At 42.7% G+C, this 25,565-nt stretch overlaps 1 protein-coding gene across 1 annotated transcript in view; it reads right to left on the reverse strand.

The window, feature by feature from the left end:
- Nucleotides 1-21,290, reverse strand: part of IFIH1 (interferon induced with helicase C domain 1) — a 44,789-nt gene extending 23,499 nt beyond the window's left edge. The window contains exons 1-4 of the mRNA XM_006114847.5: nt 20,531-21,290; nt 14,188-14,344; nt 10,561-10,743; nt 3,510-3,593 (exon numbers count right to left, since the gene is read on the reverse strand). Coding sequence (XP_006114909.3) covers nt 3,510-3,593; nt 10,561-10,743; nt 14,188-14,344; nt 20,531-20,980 — 874 coding nt within the window. The 5' untranslated portion in view covers nt 20,981-21,290. The remainder of the gene's footprint in view (nt 1-3,509; nt 3,594-10,560; nt 10,744-14,187; nt 14,345-20,530) is intronic.
- Between the last annotated feature and the right edge of the window lie 4,275 nt (nt 21,291-25,565).

A 25,565-nucleotide genomic window follows, 5' to 3' on the forward strand; every position in this document is an offset into this window, starting at 1 on the left:
CATTTTTTGTATTTGATTCCATTAAATAAAACTAAACTAACAGAACTTAATGAACCTTGAGAAAAGACTGCTGATGGAAACATCCAGGTTCCATTTCTAAGTGTTTTTCGCTTGTTTTATCTTTTAGTGTGAGTGCAGACCTATCTGAGCAAAGGAAAATTCACACCAGAGAGTGCTTGGCAATAGTCATCTAACTACTACTACTGCTCCATTTTGAGGAAGTGCATTTGTTTGCTTTCTGCTTGGCTAAATCCAATAGATTAATCATATTGAAACTAGCATCGTATCACCTGTCTGTTTGGTTAACTTTCAATATCTCGAAATCCTCAAACTTAACCACTTTAGAAAAATATTCCTCTTTCTTCTGTGTCTTTTTTCTTCTTTTTTGATAAATATATAGATTTTAAAACATTAAAGAATGTTCTTAATGCTATGTCCTGTTTCTCTGAAAGGCTCATATAAATTGCTGTGCTGGGTTTATTCACACAATCAGTATTCCTTGCTTTGCATTCTTTGCCTAGCCTCCATTTATTTTATTTTTATCTTTTAAAGAAAAATTATCTTTGAATATCCATCAAAATGAAGTGAAGGATACAAACTTGACTGCTGTAAGACACTATTAGTAAACCACTGATGACAGTATTATAGCACCTTGATGCTCATTTAAAATACCAAATGTTGTCATAAGCAGCAGATTTCTCTCTTTGTGCTCTTATTGGTCTTCACTGTGGCTACGTCTACACTGGCCCCTTCTTCGGAATAGCCATGCTAATTTAGAACTTTGGAATAGGGAAATGCGCGGGGGATTTAAATATCCCCTGCGGGATTAAAAATACGGCTTGATCTATCTACAGTAGGATTTTTAAAAGATCTTAATTAAAATATGTTTGCTAATACAATTCTCATTTAAAAAAACATAATTTATCTTCACCTAACAAATATAGGCTGTGTCTACACTCGCCCCTTCTTCGGAATAGCCATGCTAATTTAGAACTTTGGAATAGGGAAATGCACGGGGGATTTAAATATCCCCCGCGGGATTTAAATAAACATGGCCGCCGCTTTTTTTCCGGCTTGGGGAAAAGCCGGAAAAGAGCGTCCAGACTGGCGCGATCCTCCAGAATAAAGCCCTATTCCGGAGGATCTCTTATTCCTACTTGAAACTGGGTCAAATTTCAAAAAAAACCTCCTCTTTCAGAAGAGCCCTTTTTCCTTGTGGAAGGAGGAAGATAGGGCTTCCGAAAGATTGTGTCTGCTCTTCTGCTAAAAAAAAGTGGAAGAGCAGACGCATTCCCTGGACGTGGCAGAGTTTTTCAGTTTACCTCTAGAGATGTAGTCTGGTCTTGCTGAAACAAAAGACAGGACTATGCAGCATTTTAAAGACTAACAAGACGGTTTATTAGATGATGAGCTTTTGTGGGCCAGACCTGAGGAAGTGGATCTGGCCCACGAAAGCTCTTCACCTAATAAACCGTCTTGTTAGTCTTTAAAATGCTGCATAGTCCTGTCTTTTGTTTCAGTATATCTATGGTATCCCAGAAAAACCCTGTAGTCTAGACATAGCCTGAGTGATTAGTTTGTACATTTTGAACATATACAACATGATGGCCTGACCTGCTGAAGTGAATGGGAATCTTTTCATAGACTTCATTGATGTTGGATCAGGCCCCATTTGAAGGTTTCCTGTTACCAATACTTGTTTCATGACTCCTTTATATGGCTTTATTAGATAGATTATGACAGTTGGTCCTATTTGGACACCCAGACTGTTCCCAGCCTCCATACAAAGGGGAGCCAGGGACAATATTTATTAGGGCTAGATCCCTGAAGACAAAAGGGTTCCTTTTGATGTGACAGAGCTCTGCACAGTCATGTCCATTTGCAAGATCCAGGGAGCGATTTTCAGAAGTGACTAAGGATGTGATCCACAAAGGAACTTAGGCATTGCTCGGCTCATGCTGTAACCTGCGCTTAACCCCAAGGTACCCTCTGCCTTGTAGAATTCTCAGCCCTGCGTTAGGTGCCTAGATCACGTATTGTACTGGAAGAGTTAGACACTGAAAGCGGTGATCCTTCAAAGCTAGCAAGCTGAGCAGGGAGCCACCTAAGCTAGCTGGGAGTGAAATGCAGAGGAAGGGAACAAGACCTAAGGCCTCAAAATTATTTAGCTGCCTAATACCTAACAATCCAGGCCTTAAGTTCCTTACTAATAGGCCAAAGGTTGGTGCCTCCCTCAAAACAGAACAGTTTCTCACAAAAAGTCTGGGGCGGGGGAAGAGCAAAGGAAGAGAGAGTGAAAGCACACATGTGAACAAGGAGAGCCAAATGGTTGGGGCGCAAAGATATAGGAGACCCAAGTTCAAATCTCTGCTCTGTCTGATTTTCAGCAGACCTGATCCTGTCTCCCCTACCTCTTAACCAGAGAGCTTTAGAATCAGTCCCTCACTGGCCCAGTCAATATTTAGTAATTTATACTAAATGTAACAATCCCAGGAGGAAGATTAAGAGAGTCAGTCCCCAAAATATTTGATAGCCTGATAGGTAGGGCACTCAGCTGGGATGTTGCAGATGTTGATACAAGTCCCTGCATAAGGCATTCCTCCTCTTAAATTGAAAATCTTGCTCTGGGTCCTTTGAAGGGCTATGAAGATCTGGCTAGTAAGGGGATGGTATTGACAATTAAGCTGCTTTGCCTCATAGTTGTTTCCATAAACTATCTGAATAGAGGACCTAACGAATGAGAAATAGGGAGTGAATGTGGGTCAGTGCTTCTACATCTAACTTCTCAGAGACATTTTGCACAGGATTGACAAGCAGAAAAGAATGAGCAAATGCTGGAGATGACCTCTCTAGGCTATCACATTAGTTTAGTTATTGAGACATGGATAGCACTGGCTTGTGAGAGGCATGGTATAAGAACGGAAAAAGTGGGTTGTGCCCACAAAATCTCATGATACTATCTATATTTTTTTGTTTGGGACATAGGTGGCAGCTGATCAGTGAGTTTGTGAATGTCAGTAGTTCCTAAACATTGGCTAGAAGTGCCTAAATACCTTTGTGTAACTGGCTCTCAGTGATTTAGGAACACAGGTCCCTCTAATTTGCAGTGTCAATAGTCATCTACTACACTAAGTCACACAGCTGCTCCTGAAATCTCATTCCTAGCCCTTAGATCCCTCAAAACATAACTTATCAACTTGCTGCTAAAATTCATTCCCTCGCACTGCCTTCCTCGGGGGCTGAGCAAGGACTGGCTCTCTTTGCACTTTATTTTGAGGGCTGCTGTAGAAAAGGCAACTGATGAAATATTTTATGGCACAGTATCACATATTATTAGCCATTTATATTATAGAAGAGTCCAAAGGCTCCAGTCAGGATCCCACAGTTACATGAAAATAGAGCCTTTGTCCCATATAGCTGATGAACTAAGCTGGAGCTCACAATGAAACTTCATTCATAGTACAATGTGCTCATCTTCACGCTTACTAGGGTACAGAAAGAAATCATACCTGAATCACCACTAGTGGTGCTACTGTGTCCCAGGCTTTCATTTAAGCTACTGACACTTGCATCTGGCAAACTGACTTCAGATTCTGTAAAAGATAACATTAACATAAATCTAAGTGTTTTATGACACAAGAATATTTCCATATTTGCTTGCAGTTAACACTGTATTTCAACAAAAGCATGTCAAAAATCAGAGGAACAGAGGGATGCTCTAAGACAAGTTGCCTGCAGCAACAGGCTATGGTGGCTGGCAATCTAAAGGAGAATCAAGAATTCTGCCTGCCCCAGCTTTTCCTTCTCCCTATACCAAAGTTGTGGTGTGCAGGGGGAGAGTTGCAGATGTCATGGAATCAGCAATGTCATTGGAAGATTCCCTGCTGCCTATCCCTAACAGGACAATTTTCCAGTTGTAAGGGTACGTCTACACTGCAGAGCTATTTTGGGATTCCGGAAGTTTCCGGAAATAGTTATTCCATGTCTATTGAAGCGGATTTCAAAATAACAGGCTGCTTATTCCAAAGTCCTGGTAACCCTTGTTCCATGAGGATTATGGGGCATTTCAGAATAGCGAGTTATTCTGAAATGTGGCACCAAATTACAAAACAAGTTATTTTGAAATAGCATAAAAATAAGCTGCCTAACAGAGGCAGCAAGGGGGAGGCAGGAGCTAGTGCTGGGGGAGCCAGCTTAAAAGCCAGTTTCCCCGAGCACCATCTCTCCAGGTGGCAGGGAAGGCAGTGAGGTAGCGGGGACCGGGAGCGAGCCACGAATCAGTTGATTCCCAGCTTGCGCCTAGTTCCAGACGTGCCTCTGCTTTTTAAATGTATTCCCAGCTCGAGCAGGGCCCCCCTTGCTGTGCACCAGCCTTTTAATGTATTAAGAGCCATAGCCTGTCAGGATGGGAGCTAACCCCACTCCCTACAGCAAACAACACTACCACAGGTTAGGTCACTTTCCAGAAAGTGAAAAATGTCACATTCAACTGACTGTAGTGTTATTGTAGCAGTGCTAGTTCTAGGATATTTAAGAGGCAACGTGGAGGAGGAAATATCTTTTAGTGGACCAAATTCTGTTAGTGAGGGAAACAAGCTTTTGAGATTAAACAAAGCTCTTCTTCAGGTGTGGGAAATATTCAACTGAAGTTACAAGAGACATTAAGGAAGGTAAAATAAAATTTTACTTTTGATATTTTTTCATACTACTTTTCAGTTACTAAAACTACAGACAAGGACTGTTGATAGTACAAATTATTTTCTTACAGAAAAAGAATACAAGGTCAATTATAAAAAGATAAGGAAACACAGTAGAGGTGAAGCAGTTATAACTTACAGTTATAGCATAGCATAGCATGCTCTTCCTGGTTGTAATGACCTAACAACTTCAGGCAATACAACCTTCTTTCTATAAACTTCGGCTTGCTTGTAGTAAATTAGTGAATTTTCTCAAAAATGTTAAAAAGACTCCTCTTTGAAATCTAAGTTTTTGAAACTGTGTTTAACTTATTTTTTTGCTACATGTGCCCCTGAATCTCCCTTTTTAAAATTTAATTTTAACAATAATATTTCATACCTAACTGTTTCAGTATGGAAGATTAGGAATACTGACTAAGGCTATGTCTACACTGCAGAGCTTTTCTGGGATACTGCAGATATACCAGAAAAGCTCTGCCGCGTCCAAGGAATGCTTTTCCGAAAAAAATATTAGGAAAAGTAGACACATTTTTTCAGCATCCCTGTAAATCTCATTCTACAAGGAAGAAGGGATGTTCCAAAAGAGGGTTTTTTCCAAACTTTTGGCCCTATGTTGATGGGTCAAATGCTTGAAAAGCCTCTTTCAGAAGAAAAGCGGAAAAAGATACGCAAATTGCAAACCACAGCAGACCTAGACTAACTGTAGGAAGGAAAAAAAGTGAAAATGACTTACACTGAGGCTGTGTCTACACTACAAAGAAAAGTCGGAAAAAGATATACAAATTATGAACCGCAATTGGCGTACCTTTTTCGGCTTTTTTTTTTTTTTTTTGCAAGAGCCTCTTCCAAAATTTGGCGTGTCTACACAGCACCAAATTTCTGAAAAAAATCTCCTCTTTCGCCACATCCCTTTTTCCTCATACAGTGAGGTTTACAAGGATGGCAAAAGAACGTGTCCGCTTATCCGAATTTTTTTTCTGAAAAGCAGGCGTGTTCCTTGGACACGGCAAAGCTTTTCTGAGATACTGGAGATATCCCAGAAAAGATCTGCAGCATAGGCGTAGCCTACGTGCTGCCAAATGAACAAATTATGAAAACTGAAGAAAGAAATCCGTTCCCCCTTGTTCTCTTTTTCATCCAGCATAATCTTAGGTATTATTTGTGTCTATAGTAGATTTAAAAACAAGCAAGCAAAGCAGACCAAAGTGTGACTTTTACATTGGTGTCTTATAAGTCTTCTCATATAGTTTAAAAGCAAAGAGGTAACATTTAACCTACTAAACAATTTGAAAATAAAACTAGAAAGTGACAATTATGTTATACCTATTAGAAGATTTAAACACTACAATGAAAATCTCTGGTATGACAGGCTTATTTCAATGTTAAGCACTCCCTCTGCTGGAGGACAATAATATGGCAGAATAAAATTGTAAGCTTGACAGTATGGTTTATTTAAAAAAATGCATGGCTATTTTGGTGTCTAAATGGACAAAGAACTACCCCACATAACCTGAGTTCCCACTGTCCTGCAGCTTATTTATGCAATTTCTATCTGTACAAAATAAGTGCAAAGTAAGTGTAGCAAAGTACCAAGTCAGGAGAGTAGTGTTGGCATCCACTTTGCACACGTTTAAATGACTACACAAAGATACAAGGCAGTCACCTGATCAATAATACTTATTATTTGAATAAATAATCCATTATTACTCATAGGCATCTGTTCTTCTGTGGTCAATAAATAATCCACATAACAAAATGCCCATTATATTAAAAAAAAGCTTTTGTTAAAAAATTAATTCTAGATCTTCCTGGTAAAGAAAAATTACACTTTCTTCTTAGAATTCTACTTTTAAAAACATACAGTACAAGCATACTGGTAATACGTGTGTGTGTGTGGCAGGGGAGACATAATCTGCTTCATGGTCAACATGTCCCAGGGCAGGGGACTGCATGACAGCTTGGTTTTGTTCTCTTTTAAGATGATTATCAGAAATTAATCCCTCTTATTTGTCCACAAAACAAATAAAATAGAGGCAACTAGAGCAAGCTTTAACTTTGTCCTGGACAGCCACCATCAATGCCTAGTCCTGATTTGTCTTCTCTGATGAGACCACCAACCAAGGACACAAGTACTGATTGCAGCTTTGTGACGTGAACACTTGTTCACTAAGGCCTGGAATGAATCTGCTAACCACTCAATGAAAGCCTTTAGAATGGCCACTATCATCTGGTCTAACTTCTAGTTAGTGACCATATAAAAAAGACTCTTTATTCCCAGTGAAGAGATCTGCTGTTCCACTATGTCATGGATGGGTGTAGGTTTTCAGGCACAGCCCTAAGGGCACCACCATAATCTGACCTTAAGAAACCTAAACATATTCTCTGTGCTAACATTTAAATCACAAGCTACAATATACAATACAAAGTCCTCCCTCAAGATAACCCATTAGAAGAAAAATTAAAGAGAACTTATGTTCCTAAGTGAAAGATGGTTTTTCAGGTAAATGAACATTCTCAATTTTTTAATGTTGGTACTTTTCATAAATTATTTTTTAAAAAGTAAACCTTTTCTGACAGTTTTCCTCAGCCTTATTCTCTTTCCCTCATAATGCTTTTTGTCTCCTACTCTTCACTACACCTTACATTGCCTTTTTATACCCACTTTGCAGACATAAATGTTTGTACATGTAGTACAAGAGAATGGAGAATAAGGCCTCCCTTATGTTTTTGATAACATGGGTATTGAAAAATACATTTGTGGAACACATGGACAAACATACAAGGAGAAAGTACTGGAATCAAAATGTAACAAGCTTCTTAACCCAAACAGCTGGACTGCCACAATAAAACAATGTGAGGTGCTTCTAAGACAAGGGAATCAGAGAATCATTTGTAAGAAAAATTTGAAACCTTCCTTTTAAAAGGAATACAGTGGAATCAATTTATAATGGTCAGGTTGGATTTCAAAAGAAAGCAACATTCAATGGCCATAAGTCACAAAGGGACCATGTCACAAAGGGAGTAGCTGAGTGAAAAGTACTTTTGAAAATCTGGTCCATAGTGCAAAACATAAATCAATAGGCTCCAATCCATGTATGGAGAACAGCATACAACAGCTACTTCTTCTCTCAATCCCTACAGCAGTATTTTACAGAATTTATAATCTATTTATAGCACAATTAACCACCTAACTGTATGGAAAACAGATCTTGTCAAACACAATTGAAATTGTTTTTAAGGAGACTGGGTGAGAGATAGCACAATGGAAAAGTTCTACCCAACGTTACTGGGTCCTCACTGAAGTTGCATTCACCAATGAGAGTCACTAGGAAGTCTAGGGCACATCCCATGTTCTCTGTACTGCATGAAACTGAGCTGCTCTATGATACTTGCCCAATTAATTATAGGAAAACTTGTCTATAGATTCATGGAGGTTAGGACCATCAATGGCTATTAGCCAGGATGGATAGGAATGGTGTTCCTAGCCTCTGTTTATCTGGAGGTGGGTGACAGGGGAGGGATCATGTGAGAATTATCTGTTGTGATCCCTCCCTCTGGGGCATCTGGTATTGGCCACTATCAGCAGACAGGATACTACTCTAGATGGACCTTTGGTCTGACCCAGTATGACCGTTCTAATGCCAGTCTTTCCGGGAACATAGAAGGGAACCATTGCAGACACTGGAAAACTATCACCACTCAAGTGGTTCAGCCTGTGTCCTCACTACAATCTGGATAGTTTACAATCCTGAGTGAAAATGAAACCCTTGCTCTAGCCCACAGTCTCATCTTGGCCAGACAGCCCAGGTTAAAATCACCATAAAAGGAAACAGTTATTGTGGATGGAAAGTAGGTTAGGAGCAACACCCAGGGAAAGATTCCAGGGTAACTCTGCATGAAAACATAGCAACTCTCAGGGTATGTCCCTGTGTCTGAGCCCTGTTCTAGAAGGATGCATTCTAAAAGTGAAAGGAAGTGCAATATGTTCAGTTCAGTAGGACGATTATGTACTTGGGCATCTCTGCGAGACTACCTATACATGTTTTTTATGTGGGTATCAATCCACCAGTTACTTTAAAACACTTGGTGACATGTTTTTTGCACTCCTTTGGAGCTGTCTTGTCATCTTTGTTGAAGATAGGGATGTAAAATTATGATTAACTGGCTAATTGAACAGTCGAGGCAATTTGCATCGATTATTTGATTAGTTGATAAGGACACTTCTGCCTCTCAAGTGTAGCAACAACACTTGCTTCAAAGGCAAAAATGCTGCAGGAGGCATGAGGCGAGTGGGGGATTCAAGCAGTCCCCCACTGGCCCCGTGCTCCCTGTGCTCCATGCTGTGCTGCCGCTTTGAAACGCTGCAGGGAGACCAGTATCAGGTTCCACGCGGTGTTTCAAAGTGGCAGCGCAGCATGTACCCTGTGATTAGCAGGGGAGCCCCCAGCTGGCCTCGGGCTCCATGCACCGCTGCTGCTTTGAAGCATCCCCTCTTCTTCCCCCACCTTGCTGCCTCTTTCTGATAGTCAACACGCTAGTCGACTAGTCGCTCTATTTGATAAGCATTTGCTTATCAGACAGTCGACTAGTCATTCACATCCCTAGTTTAAGGGTTAGTTTTCAGACCCAAATCTTACTTTGCCTTATTCACATGAGGAAATCCATTAAAATCCCCAATTGGATCAGCATATATGGAGGCAGTTATCTTGACCATTATCATTACTCTCAACTGCAGCTCTATTTGAACCTATAACAGGTGGGAAACACTTCTCAGCTCACAAACATATGTATGAATCACTGAATCCCATATGGACCTGTATTGCTGCTATTTATGGTTCCAGACACATTTTTCAAAAGTTAATTCACATAAACAATGGGGATAGAAGTAATTAAAAATGTTACTCATCTGTGTTTTTATATGATTTAGTAAGTTAAGTTTGATGCTGCTGTTTATTTTATACCAAAAACATTTACCCTTAAAAAGTTAAAACATTTTTCACTTGTTAAACAATTACTGGCAAAAGCCCTTAGTGGAGACACAGTTATACTGGCATAAACGTCCTTTTGCTAGTACAAGCTGCATCTGCACCAGCTATAGTAGTGTAACTATACAAGCAAACATTTTCTAACATAGAGCTGGGCTGATTTAACCTGTAATTTGTGATAATTGTTGAACCTACATGAGAATTATACATTTATTCAAACAACATCTTGGAGCTGGTTTTCAAATACCTTTTAAATATTTTATTACAAACAGGAGGAAGACAAAACTAATGCTCTTTTTCTTAAATCAGACATGAGAAAATCATGAAGACCAAGCTAAAGTAGCAAATGTTCACTCTAAATGTGCACAGGTTCCATGGACTGATTCTCCCGGGAAAGAGTATCAGGAGAAGTGCAGATTGGCTCAGGTGGGCCTGTTCCAAAGCATTCTACCTTGTGTCAACAAAACTGCTCCTGGACCCCCGACTGCTGCCTCAAAAGGAGATTTTTTTCTAGTTGCATTTATTTAATCAGTTCAAGTGTGGCAGTTTTTAATCATGCCTTATCGTGCTGGATCTCTCATTATATTAAAGTGATAATTTTACCTAAGGACAGAACAAAGGCTGAAGAATTTGCCCCCAAATGCATAAGTTGTTTATATTACTGTAAATATGCATTGGGGAGTGGGATGGGAATTTACTACTTCCACCAGAGGGGCATACTTTCTCTTTTTCATTTATGCCATTAGCACTGCTAGAGTTCATTGGAAACAAATTTATATCTGATGTTTGACATATCTTGGTTTCAAGCTACTTCTAATGCCAGAAGTTTGTCAAGTTATGTGAAATGCTAAAACAAAAAGTACCAATTATTCAATTACCTGAAACTACAGAAGTGTCTTCAAAAGATGTTTTTAATATAATGCTCTCATTGGCCAGACTATCATTCATTTCATCTCTCTGCTTCAACTCCTCCCCTACTGCAGAGGCCAGTGGCTCTTCAGCCTCCACATCCTCATCTGTAGTTGCTGGCAGCTTGATCTCATTTTCCTTATTTTCAGTTTCTAGAAAAGTAACACAATTTGAACTGCATTACAAAATAAGCTGTTTTCATTGAAACATGGAGCCCACTCTCCAAACGCAAGCAACTAAATAGAAATCCTAATCTCATATTTCCATGTCTGAGTCAGCACGTAGGGAAGTAAATGTGTTGACTTAGGGTCCAAATTAGGGATGTTAAATATCGGGTCCAAATTAGGGATGTTAAATATCGGTTAATTGAATAGTTGATTAACCTCATGAATTATCGGTTACTCGACTGTTCTATAGTCCCTGAGGGTGGGGCCAGCAGACAGTGTGCTCCGGCCCCACTCCCGAGGAGACCCCTGCCACTCCGTGCTGCTGCCTCTGATACAGAGGCAGCAGCACGGGGTGCCAGGTGGGAGCTGTCCTCTAGCTCTCCTCATGGACCAGCTGCCTGTCACCCTGTGCTTCTGCCTATCGGGGGGGGGGGGGGGGGGAGGAGGGAGAATGGTGCAGCTGAGCTTCCAGACCCAGTGCGAGCCAGAACTGATCAGGGCTACCTGCTCACCTGGCTCCTAATACATTTTAAATGCAGAGATGCAGTGGGAGTAGGTCCCGGACCCAGCGAGAGCCAGGACTGAGCCAGGCTGCTGGCCAGCCTGCTAAAAAATTTACTGGCAGGGTGGTGGTGGAGGGGGAGGGGGAGAAATGCATGTAGCCTAGAGCATTAACCTATAAGCTTTTGCTTATCAGTTAATCGACTACACTATTACATCCTTAGTCCAAATATAGGATTTAGAATAGATGATATTTTCAGATACGTACACTGAAAAATTGCACTCACTATGTTTATAATACTTACTGTCACCATTTCTAGAAAGTATTTGATGTATTGAGGTCTGTAAATAAAGTAACACACCAGATTCTGCTTTCCATTACACTTGTATACACTTGCTAAAGTGAAAGGGGTGGCATGGACATAAAGGTGAGCAGGATTCAGCCAGTATTATAACGTGGGTCATAAATACAGAAAACATAATAGTCAGTTTAGTCTAATAATGTTCTGTCATTGATCTGCATTCATTTCAATGAAAAGACCATGCCTCTTTGAGACACATCCCTTGCGGTACTTTTAGTTTTCAGTGTGGGTACACCAAGAGCATAAATGTCAGAATACTCATCAGTAACAACAAAGCAGTTTGTGAATTACATATGAGTAATCTAAACAGAAACACAGGAGAAAACTACACTCTGGAGTTTTCCACACTAGTAATCCAATAATCCTACAAACCAAGCCCACTTTTTAAAAACAAAAATGTAAATAAATGAATAAAGTTTCTCTTATTTTCCCTACACTGGTCCTTGTCTGCATACAATTTCAATAAGCCGTTTTCCATTAAAAAGTCATTTGGGAACAGAGGGTGGAGATACAAAATTTTATCACCTCTCTTTTTCTAACAATGTTCTTGACTACTCATCAATAATGGAGAGTCTTTTAGAGTACTGGTTGTCCTTACAATTGTGGAGCCATAGGCTATGTCTACAAAAAACTTTCCAAAAAACTTCACTTACGTCCACACTGAAATCATGTTCTTTCAAAAAAAAAAAAAAAAAAAACCAAAGAACAGAGGGTTTTTTCTGACATTGGTAAACCTCCTTCTATGAGGAAGAAGCCTTTTTCCAAAAGAACACTTTTGGAAAAAGGCGTGTGTGGACGGGGAAGAGGGAGTTCTTTTGAAAGAAGAGGAAAGAGGAAAAAGCACAGGTGCCCAGGTGGCTACTTCGTCCATAGTAATCACAGCTTAAAAGTGAGATAGCTAGAAAAAGCAGATCGCTTTTTCTATGCGTTTTGGCAGTGTGGATGCTCTCTTTCAGAAGAAGTTTTTTCAGAAGATCTCTTCCAGAAAAGCTTCTGAAAGAAGCTTGCTGTCTAGATGTAGCCATATAGAAAAAGTGGGCAAGTCAGCCTCAGTGGTAAGGATTTTTCACACTATTAAATGATGTCATTTTACTAAAGTGTGTAGTGTAGATCTGGCCTCACCAGTGCACCAAATAAACGCCTTATTGCATTTTTCATCCTGCACAGTATCTGCATAGACTAACATTAAAGCTGAATGTTCAAAAATCTGGAGTTTGTACACTGAATAATGCAATACCTGAATTTACATATGAGGAATATGCATTATACTGTTTACATAAATGACAGCAAGTGTCCTGGTTACTAGAACTTACATCTGAGAAAGCTGCTGTATGGAATGAACTTTAGGAACAAATATGCTATTAGCTGGCTCTGGCATCATTCTGGGGTGACTCCTTGATGCTCTACCTAGCTGCTCACTGTCCTGCACTGGGCATAGGGTGGTGGTTGGGTTGCTAATCCCTGCAACCAGTGGCTGCTTGCCCAGGGTTGCTGGGATCTGGCTGATCCTGCTACTAGCAGGGAGATGCCCCATTAGAAGCCTGGACTATTCTAATCAGAGCCATAGAAATTCACCAGGTGAGGCTAACTACATACATTTCCTTAGAGCTAGTGTTTCCTCAGATGTTCAAACTGGGAAGATGGGGATGGGGAGACAGTTCAGAAAACTGATGGAAAAAAATTTGGACCTTCCTGGACAAGTAGATTTAACAAATCTGGCCGTGAACTTCTAAAAGCCCTAAAAACTTCTAAAATGTCCCAGTATGTGCTTGGTACAGTCTAAATCTTAGAAGAGACATCTGGGTTGCTGCTGCTGTTTTAGCTGTTGCAGAATCCCAGTCAGCAATATGGAAAGGATGATCCTAAAACATTACAGTCGTTCTGTGGTTATATAGTTACTAGCAGCTGAAACACTAAGGCTCTTTCAATTTTGTCAATTACAAGAATGAACTAAGTATTTGTTTCCTCTATTGTATTAAATATTTGAGACCTCTGATTATCTTACCTATACAGGAGAGCTTCAAGAGTACATGCATTTGTAACTAGTAGTTCTTAGGAAGACATGAACCTTTCTAATGTGCAAGAAACCTGAAACTGTTATTTTGTTTCAGAGAGGTATCCATGTTAGCCTGTAACTGCAAAAACTATGAGGAGACCTATGGCACTTTAGAGAGTAATAGATTTTTTAGGGCATAAACTTTTGTGGATAAAACTCTGTCATTTTGTGTTGATAAAAAACAATTTCCAGAACGCCTTTGTGCTGAAAATTGTATGGATTTAAAAAATACTGTATTCAAAACAAAGTTAATAAAGGTTGGGTAAAAATATGCAACTGAATTATAATTTTAAATCGTTACTCTTCACTAAATTTGTTATTTGTCTGGTTATGTGTTTAAAAGTCTCTTGAATAAGAAATAAGAGCCCTATCCTGACACCCTTATATGAGTAATCCTTAAATAAGTATTCCCACTGAAGTCAATTTTGGAATTAGGCACAAGAACTCAGTACAGACACAAAAAGCAAACTGGTCAACAGTCATAATTTAAACAGTCATAATTACCAGTACCTTGTATATTTCCACATAGTTCATCTGCAAGGTGTCCATGTTTAGTTTCACGCAGGGCATCCAAAAATGGAGAGAACCAGTCTTTCTTCTTTATTATTCTACTTAACAACTCCCGTGCACCATCTCTCTTCCCATGATTTGCAATTACAGCTAAGATCTAGTTAAAATAAAAGGGGAAATCAAATCCTCAAAATAAGATTAAAACCTCAAAACATTTTTTAAAAGGCTCAAACAGCATAGTAAAGACAAAAGGTACAGAACTCTGGTAGAAGATTTTCCCCCCTGAAGTCTGAATACACACAGATATAGATAAAAATACAAAAGAGGCGAGACAATTGTTTGTTAATAAGGTGAGATTTATTGCATTGTCACCTTGTCCATCTTCACACACATGCTTCTTACAGGATAAAGCTTTAAATCCTATTCAAAATCTGAATAATATATTGTCACCTCTCTTACTTTGTGAGTTTCAGCATCACTGATTTCTTTGCAACAGTCTGACCAGTGGTATATATTAAAATATGTGGTAGGCAGCCCTGAAAAAAGAGGTACTGAAGTTGAAGAGCCTAGCTGGTTGCAGACTAAACCCAAGGCATGACCACACTCTGGGTGTGTCTAGACTACATGCCTCCTTCGACGGAGGCATGTAGATTAGCCAGATCGGAAGAGGGAAATGAAGCCGCGATTAAAATAATCGCGGCTTCATTTAAATTTAAATGGCTGCCCCGATCTGCCGATCAGCTGTTTGTCGGCAGATCGGGGCAGTCGGGACGCGACGCGCCGACAAAGAAGCCTTTCTTCATCGGCACAGGTAAGCCTCGTGAAACCAGGTTTACCTGTGCCGATGAAGAAAGGCTTCTTTGTCGGCGCATCGCGTCCAGACTGCCCCGATCTGCTGACAAACAGCTGATCGGCAGATCGGGGCAGCCATTTAAATTTAAATGAAGCCGCGATTATTTTAATCGCGGCTTCATTTCCCTCTTCCGATCTGGCTAATCTACATGCCTCCGTCGAAGGAGGCATGTAGTCTAGACACACCCTCTGTGGTGTGCCTGTGTGCACAAACATACCCTTCCCCTGAACTGAGAGATGGACCACATGGTCTATCTCCCCTCTTTCACAGTTGGGGGATGGGCATATCTTTTCCCATTTACAATTGTATAATATCTCCATGGCAACTAAAGCAACTGTTTCCATGGAACAACTTATGAATTTTAGCTTGGTGGATGGTTTCCTTTTTTTAGAATGTTAATTGCAGTGTCTAATGTTACTTTTCTCATGTCCTTTTCCAGCCCCTTCTGTTCCATTTCTATCTTCTCCTGTTTCCCTTCATACATTTCTCCACCACTTTGTCCCCTTTCCTTCCTATTCCTTTGCCAATGCTTCCCTGTCGCCTGATCATCCTCTACTCTTGAACGTACTTTCTGTGTTCTTGGAAGGCAGTTCCTATTTCTTCTCCTCTTCTTATTCAAAAATGGACCCCAGAAGACACAGCTAGCTAGGTTGGCTCCTCCTGGTTTCCAGGTATATAGTTTTCTACAGTGAAGAACCAGGATGTTTGGAGGAGCAACCAGCTCCATGTGGCCAGTTCTCCACAGCCCATTGTTTGAGAACCACTGAATTAATGTATTCACTGTTCTACCTGTAGTGTTAAAAAAGTACATAACGGTAAACCAGATTTTCAAAGTCTTTCACTTTTCATCACCTTCACAGTAATGATAAAATAGATAAGATATTAGCTTTGATACAGGATCTTTTTGTTTTCCAGAAAAATATTCAGCATTGAAGTTATATGAAAAAAGCTATTGAAGTCATTTGTTGCAGAGTGGTTAGTTAGTTGGTTTATTTTACCATTTTACTTGTAGACATATATTATAAATTCCAGCAGCCATCTCCATTTTAAAAATAGGAAAAATACCCGCTCACACCAATTATAGCTTCTCTATGACTAATTATTTGAATTACAGTGGCACTTTTAGAGCCTTTCTGCTTGTAACAATATAAACACATAATAAGAATAAGAGACCAAAGTGCTTACAATCCAAGTTTTTTATTCAGGGAAGCATGTGAAGACATGTTCAAAATTAAACATGATTAAATCACATTGAAATCAACAGGACTTAAGCACATGATTGAGGCTAAACATGGGACTTGAGCATGTCAAGCACATACTTCAGTTTTGTCCTATTCCCTCTCCCCTCACTCCCATCTTGGTGTATGTTCCAGAGATTCAGGTGTGAAGACTGCCGTCTTCCAACTTCCTTGCTGGAATTCAAAGACAATGTTCTAGAGATGCTCAACCCCCCCTAGAAAATCCACAATCACTACCAGAGAGCAAAAGTAGGCTGACATGGATATAGACACTCTCTCTCAGACCAAACGAGGAGATACATCTTCTCTCTGCAAAATACAGGACAGCATGTGGCATGGAAAAAGCCAACAAGAATGCCATGAACATAGGGAGTGTTTAGCAGTCAGAAACTTACTAGCATTCAAGGCTGGATCTGTTGCAGCATCAGAATGTAACATATCTGTACAATATCTACCACAGGTAGCTTTGCTGTCATCATTGGCATATAAGTCTGTCACATTTCTCGCCTCCTATTGGATGGGTATTGAAAAGTTCTTAGGGCACTCTGTCTGCCTAAGGAGTCCCTATGACACAAATTGTGTTAGAAATCTTTCTATGTTGATGGGGTTTTTGGCTTACTCTCCACTAGTCTTTTGTTTATTCTTCAATATTCTAATGCAGAAAGAAGTAGAAGGGAGCAGCACCAGCCACCTAATCAACGTGTGTCAGAGCTTCCCACAGCTGTCTTATCTGGCTAGTACACTAGAGTCACTGTCTCTGTCAACACAGTGAGCTGAAGTTATGAAAGCAAAATACACAGTGTATCTCCACCATCAAAGAAGCGCTAAACTCAGAGTGGCCAACAGCACATTGCAACAAAGAGCAAGGCAGATTAGTTCACTCAGACTAGCTACATCTGGCTGAATAGATGCAAAGGTCCTTTAATGGACATCTAAGAGGTATGTATGATGGAATCAAAAGCACAACAGTCTTTCAGCCAAGATGACCGCCTCACTCAAATGTCTCAATGGAGATATCAGTACAGACAGGAGCAAACAGATGCAATATTATCACAAACAGTCACATGAAACCACTTTTTCTGAAAAAGTACCCCAGCCTCCAGACTATCAAAGAACTCAATATAGAACCATCTATAAATGAGTCTGAAAATTTCCCTATCACCAAGAAAGACTATAGGAAAAGAGGAACTCAGCTAACCACTAAAACAAATAGGACAGACTATCTTAAACATATGGATGATATCTTGTTTCCTGCCCAAGGGATGAAGAGTACCACAAGCCATGAAGAATGCAAGCACCACAACACTGTATATAAACAAAGAAAATAAGAGTGAGTGTGGCATCTACAGAGGAAGTCCTTGTTGCTGTTGGAAAGGCATTCACACAGGTCATTCTAACAAGACTGAAAGCTCTTGCTGAATGTGTATTTACAAAGCGTCAGTGTGATTTCTGTCCTAGTAGGTATATCAACTATTGAAATGGTCTTCATGCACAGACCTTTGCAAGAAAAGCCTCAAGAACTAGAAAAACTTGGTCTGGCCTTAGTAGTTCTTACAAAGACTTTTCAGCTAGCCAGCAGAAAGGATCTTTTCCAGCTGAAGTCCCTTTTGCTTATTCTTCCATGCTCAAATACAGAAAAAAGGCAGAATTTAGCAGCACCAGCCACCTAATCAGCATGTGTCAAAGATTCCCACAGCTATCTTACCTGGCCAGTACATCAGGAACACTGTCTCTTTGTCAACAGAGTGGGGGCTGAAGTTATGGAAGCAAAATACACAGTATATCTCCACCATCAGAGGAGAATTCTCTAAAGAGAATTGGTCCCCCTCCCCACCGAAATCTCTCTAAGGCTACAGTTTAATATGATGGTGATCACTCTAACACCTCTGAAAGCCCCAAAGCACAGGACCATCTCCATGAACCATTCTATGGGTGGGACACTGGGTGATCCCACTTCGGGGTGCTCTCTCTGCACTGGATGCTTCCCTTATCGTTATATAAGGTTCAAAGCAAATGAAATGTATTAAACAGCAATTTTTTAAAAATAAAGAAAAAATGGGAAAGGTTAAAAGGAAAACACATAACTCTACTCTGAGGCAGAGGACATCATGAGTGGCAGTCTCTGGAATGTAAGGGAAGTTCACACTCTGTTCCTTAGACATCCAAGGCCCCCTTCTCAGGCCCAGACTGCTGCAGGGATGCTGTGGGTTGGATACTTGCTCTGATCATGGTCACACATCTTCAGGCTCTAGGTGGCAGGACTCTTCTTACTAGAATCGGCTTCTCCATCAGGGATATGATTCCCTTCCCAGTCTAGCCTGAAAGAACTCTTGGCTAAGGGTGTCTCTGCATTGGGCCCTCTCTTCAGGGCCTCTCCCTCCAGGAGTGACGTGAGTGGGGCACAAAGGGTCATATGTCTCCCCCCAAATGCTGGGGGGAGAGGAGACAAGCAAGGGACTGGCAGGCAGAGCTGTCCTCTCCTATGGATGGTTTGTCCAACTGTCCCATGCCCTGTGCGTTGCAGCTAGCAGTAGGGGTCAGCCCTCAGTGGAATGACCTGGCCCCACCCCACTCTGCTCCCCTGGTTCCCAGCTGCATCACTTTTACTTCCTGCCACTGGTGATTGCAGGGGGCGGTTCCGCCCCTTTCACAAATCTCCTCCCTCAGCAACAGACCAGAAGATTAGCAGGGTCCTGGCTTCAGGGGTCAGAACTACCCCACACTCACAGGCCACAACAGGAAGTAGAGTGAACAAGACCCAGCACACTCTGCTTCTCTGACTCCCAGCTGTATCGCTCAGTGGAGGAGGCTTGTGGAAGGAGTGGAATCACTCCCCCGTCCTCCACACTCACCAGTGGCAAGAAGCAGAGCAATGCTGCAGGGAGCAGAGAAGGTTGCAGGCGGGTCACTCTGCTTGCCATCTCTGATGCCTGTGAGTACAGGGAGGGAGGGGCTGACCCCTGCTGCAGATGCCAGGTCTCCGTTAGTTCTCCCCATCAACATCATTTGTGGGAAGGGATTTGGGGAAAGGGATGGAATAGGACAGGGAGGGAGCAGATAGGGACAGGAGAGGTTGGAAGGGGCAGAGTTTGGGGGAGGAGGTGGAGTAGGGGCAGGGCAAGAAAAGGCAGGGACTTCCCCTTAGGGTTGCCAGATGATTTCAACAAAAATACCAGACACACTTGACATTATATTGCAATCTACATTCCATCTTATTTAGAAAATACCGGACACTTAAATTTGCTCATTTACGTTTTCTCAATTTGTTTCCTGGGACAGAAAGCTCAAATACTGGACTGTCTGGTTCAAAACTGGATACCTGGCAACCCTACTTCCCCTGGGCTAGAGGTTGCATGGGGAGGAGTCTCATGGAGGAAGTCACATGACCAGTGCCTTCCTTGCATCCTTCCCCAGTACTCACCATTGCCCTCCCCCCACTCCCTGCTGGCCCCAGTTGTTCACCACATCCCACTCCAGTGGGCTCCAGCCCCAGCTCCACCCTCCTCAGCATGGGTCCTGTTCTACCTTCAGCCCAGAGCTGCTTCTCTCACCCCAGTTGCTGCAGCCCTGCTCCCAGCATGGATCTTCTCCCTGGTGCTCTCTGATTGGCTCCGTTTTGCTCCTCAGCTCAGTTTGGGCCCCTGGTCTCTCCTTAGCTCGGCCCCACTCTCTGACCAGGCAATTCCAGCTCACACAAAGGATGGCCCCCTCCCACTCCCTCATTAGCCGGTTTTCCCGTCAATCACGCTGACTTGGAATGTTGGCTTCTCCCTATTGCCCCTGGGGACTGTCCCTCTCAGGGTCCTGATTTCTCATTGACCCTTCCTTTTGCTACTGGCAGCTAATCAGCCCCCAACCCTATTGAGCTGTAGCAAGGGGCCAAACCGTCCTTTACTGGAAGGGGCAATTAGGGGAAACTGGGGGCGGAGGGAGAAGAGGGCAGCAGGAAATGAGGGCGCAGAGGAATGGGGAGACCCTTGGGAACACTGTGACGGGGAGATGTACAAGTTAGGGCAATCATCCAGGGCAGTCCTCGCCCAGCACTGGGAGGAAGCACAGTTCTGCAGAAGCGTGGTGGCCACCGAAGTCACCACACAGCTGGCGGGAGGCTAGGAAGGCCAGGGTCGGCTGCCCGGGCTGCAGGGAAGGAATCCCAGAGCCAGCGCTTCTCCGGGGGCGGGGCGGGAAACAGAAGGGCTCGGCCTGGGTGCAGCTTTCCTGGGGCAGCCTGGAGGGGGGCAGAGCGACCTACCCGTTCATGGTCCTCATCCTGCAAGAGTCCCTTCTCCACACACTTGTTAGTGACCTCCGGGCTCATCAGCTTGTCCACCAGGGTGCCATAGAGCAGCTGCACCATTTTCACGCACATGTCGTGGTCGGCCTCCTCCGCCGGCGAGGGCAGCTGGCTCAGGCTGGGGTTCACGTAGCAGACGGCCATATCGCTGCCCCCCTGCTGCAGCGCGGTGACGAACTGCTGGATCCAGCCCGGCTCCTTGCAGCCCCGCTCCACGACCTCCAGCAGCTCCCCAGCCGCCTGCTGCTCGCCCCCCTGCCGAGCGACCGCCCGGATCCGCTCCTTTTCCTGCACGCTCAGCGTGTCCAGACAGTCCAGCACCGGCACCACCCGTATGTACTGCGTGAGCCGGGTCCTAAAGCAGGAGATCAGATAAATAAACTCCTCTTCGCGGGAGGGGGCCGACATCTTCTCTGCGTCCAGGTTCAGTGGCACAGCTGGGGCAGTTAGGAGTCGCTTCCGGGAGTCTCCAGTGCCCAGGGAGGAGGGAGGGTCCCGAGCTTCTCCGGCACTCAGCTCCTAGCTGCTTGGAGCGGGCAGGTGGCTGCGGTTCTTCTTGGGCGCCAGTGCAGCCACACAAACAGCTTGGTGGACGGGTGAAACTGCTGGCTGGGCACGTCTCTCCGAGGTACCCCGCTCCGTGCCTCCGAGGTTTTGCTGAGCTGGAGCTGACCACAGCGCTTTTAAGCTTCCCCAACCGGCCGCTTTCGGTTTCGATTCCTGCGGGCTGTTCGGTTTCCAAACGAAAAGGACTGAGCCATCTTCCTGAGTCCGCAGGCGGCCAGTCCCATGCTTCACTTTTTAATCTTTTCTGTGCACCCCCATGACCAGTTCTGTATAGATTCCTATCCCACCCACATCCCAACAACCTCTGCAAAGATTAAAAAGACAAGGACTGTTCAACTTAGAAAAGAGACATTTAGGGAGTTATTGATTGGGGGGGGTCTATAAAATCAGGAATGATGTGGAAAAAGTGAATAGAGAAGTTTTATTTTTTTACCCTTTCACACAATACACAAAAATTCAATGATATTAATAAGTAGCAGATTTAAGGCAACAAGAGGAAGTACTTTTTCACACAATGCACAGCACAACTAGCCTGTGGAACTTGTCATGGGAGGTTGTTATGGACAAAAGTACAGTTGTGTTCATAAAATAATAAGTTCATGGAGGATATGTCTATATGCAGGGCTGGATGGAGGCATGGGCAAGCCGGGCAGCTGCTCAGGGCGCCAACCCAGATGGCAGCTGTAAGGGACCCACGGCATCCCTTGCAGCTGCCATTAGGAGCTGCGCGCCCGGCTCCCACAGTGGCTGGACAGCAGCGCCCTTGCCCCTACGGTTGCAGGGCCATGCATGCGTGCACTAGCAGCACTGGCCGGGTTGGGCAGCGCATGCGCCGTGTGCCCCACGGGCGGGCCTGTGCATGAGCCCAGCGCCCGGGGGCAGCGCCCAACGTGCCAAAAGGGCTCAGGCCAGCCCTGTCTATAAGTGACTATTAGTTAAAATGATCATGGGCACAACCCCATGCTCTGGCTTTCCCTAAACTTCTAGAAGCTGGGACTAGGCAATAGGAGATGAATCACTCAATAATAGACCTGTTCTGTTAATTCTCTCTGAATTATCTGCTACTGGCCACTATGGGAAAACAGCACACTGGCCTAGATGGACTATTGGTCTGACCCAGTATGGTCATTCCTATGTTCTTACATAGAGCTGTAACTAGATATGAACACAGAAACTCTCCTCTGTTTATTTTCTCTTCTAACACTGTTTGTTTTCTGTTTCCCTTTTTTTGTACTTCCATTCTGGGTTTTGGTTTCAATTCACTCTGTGCAATTTAGTTTCATTGTTGTCTCTTATCATTCCTTTTTTATTTCTGGTTTGTTCTATGTCCCTTCTGAAGCTCCTTCTGTCTCTAAGATTTCATATTCATCCCCCTCTGACTTTCCTCTTATACTTCTCTCCAAAACATCGTCACTATCATCAGTCACTGCACTTTCCTTGTATTTTTACATTTTCTGATTTTGGCTGTCATTTTTCTTCACAATTTGGAACAGAGTTTTCCAACCTAAAGATCCTTGTTGCTAAGTAACATGGTTATTCACCCTTACTTTTTCTGAGCATCCTAGTTGCCATGGCACCCTTGGTTAGCACAAGCACAGGGTTATAGATAAATAGATTATAGGAATGATAGTCAGATCTGTAAAGGTATTTAGGTACCTACAGATTCAGATAGGTGCCTAACCTTAGGTACCTCATGGGATTTTTGTTTAAAAATCTTTACCTTTGAGTAAGAGGGTGAGTTTCTTTCTGTAAAAATTTCTACACCAAGACATGCAGGAATCCATTCTATATACTGTATGTGGAGTTTTATAAAAGTATCCTTACAGTCACATCTGACAGCAAAGCTATACTTCCCAACAATAATGCTTCTATTATAACCCTGTTAAGGGTTGGGTTAAGATACTTTTGTTTTAATTTGGCTAAAACCAGGAATAAGCATGGTGGCTTGTCTCCCCAGGTAAGAAAAGACTGATACTACACACAGGGACTAGGAAAGTGAACAGGTAACCAGTTAACCGTTATCAAGTAAGCATCACTCTTCCTGGGTGATGCTTACCCAGTAATGGTTAACTGACTCCCAAGAGTAGTCCCCCGCCTGTGGCCCACCACAGGCAGAGGGCTGCTCCAGCCCTCCTGTGCCCACTGCACCACAGGGCAGGATGGGAGCTTGCAGCCCTACATTGAGCCAGGAGCTCTGTGCGGGATGGGGGTGGGGAGAGAAGGCTGGGCCCAAAGGGGACAGCAGAGGCAGCACTGCTGGGTTTGCGTCCCCCCCCATTTAATTGGTTAACTGATTAATCCTAAGGTTTAAGCAGTTAACTGATATTACATCTCTACTGGGGACTAGATTCACAAGGGGATTCATGCATTGTGACATTCAGCATTACCACACTTAAAAGTTGCAGTTAGTTTGCTGAGGGCTTGGCTACCCTTACAGTGCTGCAGCCGAATGTTTCAAGCTTGGTGCAAATAGGCACACAGGCAAGACTGGGGACTTTGAGGCAGGAATGTTTTTACACAATCATGCATATTCAGCATAGTACACCCTGATCACGCCAAAAGGAGGAGTAAAATGGTAATTTTATTTCTGATCATCAAAAAGCAGATGCAGCCATAACATTGTTAACTACTAACATAGTTTTGCAACATCCTGAGTATCAGGGTGTTCTCCAAATAAGGGTGTGTTAGGTATATTACACAATGGCTGTGTCTACATTGGCAAGCGCCTGCTTTTGTGCAAAATCTTGCCGCCTGTCTACACTGGCCGCGAGTATTTGCGCAAGAACACTGACGTGGTAATGTACAAAATCAGTGCTTCTTGCACAAATACTCTGACGCTCCCACTCAGGGATAAGTCCTCTTGCGCAAATATTCTTGCGCAAGAGGTCAGTGTAGACAGGCAACCTTAATTTCTTGCGCAAGAAAGCCCGATGGCTAAAATGGCCGTTGGAGCTTTCTTGAGCAAGAGAGCGTCTACACTGGCACGGATGCTTTTGTGCAGAGGCACATGCCAGTATAGACGCTCTCTTGCGCAAATACTTTTAATGGAAAAACTCTTCCGTTAAAAGTGTTTGCACAAAATCATGCCAGTGTAGACGCAGCCAATATGTAATCAATTGTAGATATTATTAGAATGACCACGTTGAGTATAAATATAGGAGTATAAAGAATAAGCAGTAGGGGGGACTGAGCAAGGTATTCCCACATATCTTGCTTGCAGCAACTAGAAGCTGAACCATTCATTTCGGTAGATGCATTGTGGGTGCCTCTATGCTTGGGGAAAGAGTGAGGCCACGACCTCCTGTCTGGCAGTTGTAAGGCTGCTTACAGTTGAACTGCGTGTGATTTATAGAAATAAGTACATGTACATCTATATCCTTAAAGCTTCAGAGGGGTAGCAGAGTTAGTCTATAGCTGGAAAAACATTGAATAGTCTATCAGCACCTTCAAAACTAACAAAACATGTAGACGGTATCATGAGCTTTCGTGGGTACACAGATGAAGAAGTAGGTTGTACTCACGAAAGCTCTTGATACCAGCTACATGTTTTGTTAGTCTAGAAGGTGTTGCTAAACTATTTGTTGTTTTTCAAGTATATCCTTAAAGTTGCATACCTTGTGTATTGTCCAGCTGGTTTTGGAACCCACAAGGGGAAAGGCTATTCTTGATTTAGTCTGGATCTGGTTCAAGAGGTAAATATAACTGGACCGCTTGGAAATAGCAACCATATTGTAATAAAATTGAACATCCCTGTGGTGTGAAAAACACCTCAGCAGCCTAACACACTAGAATTTAATTTCAGAAAGGGGAATTATACAAAAATGAGGAAGTTAGTTAAACAGAAATTAAAAGGTCCTGGGACAAAAGTAAAATCTCTGCAAACTGCATGGAAACTTTTCAAAGACACCATAAGGCATAAGGATCCTGTGCAAAACAGGGTTTTTGCGCAAAAAACCCCCTAGCCACATTACTTTTTCCCCCAAAGAAACCCTTTGTGCAAAACCGGCGTGCAAAGATTATGCAAATGAGGCATGGTGATATGCTAATCCATGTCTCATTTGCATACACACTGCCAGCAAAACCGGCAGTGTAGACGAAGCCCTATCGGATAGTAACTTAAAAGTAAAACACCCAGAATACAGCATAACTGCAGCTACTGTAGGAAAAGACCTTATGTTATCTTTTCCCCAGTGAGACTGTTTGCGTAAGGATGAAAGAATCTGGCTCATAAAGAGATGTTTGCAAGTCTATAGTGCCTTTCATCAGAATATCTCTATACCATTTACAAACCTTTAACCTGAAAAACAAGTAGTCCTGAAAAAGTAGGTTTTGAACATGAAAGCTCATACTTTATATATATAATTTCCAAATAACTCCCCTCATTTCAAAATAACAAGCACAGCGTCCACACTACCAAGCCTGTTGT

Source organism: Pelodiscus sinensis, chromosome 7 (assembly GCF_052426305.1).
Source record: "Pelodiscus sinensis isolate ZL-2025 chromosome 7, ASM5242630v1, whole genome shotgun sequence".
In the NCBI taxonomy this organism is placed as follows: domain Eukaryota; kingdom Metazoa; phylum Chordata; order Testudines; family Trionychidae; genus Pelodiscus; species Pelodiscus sinensis.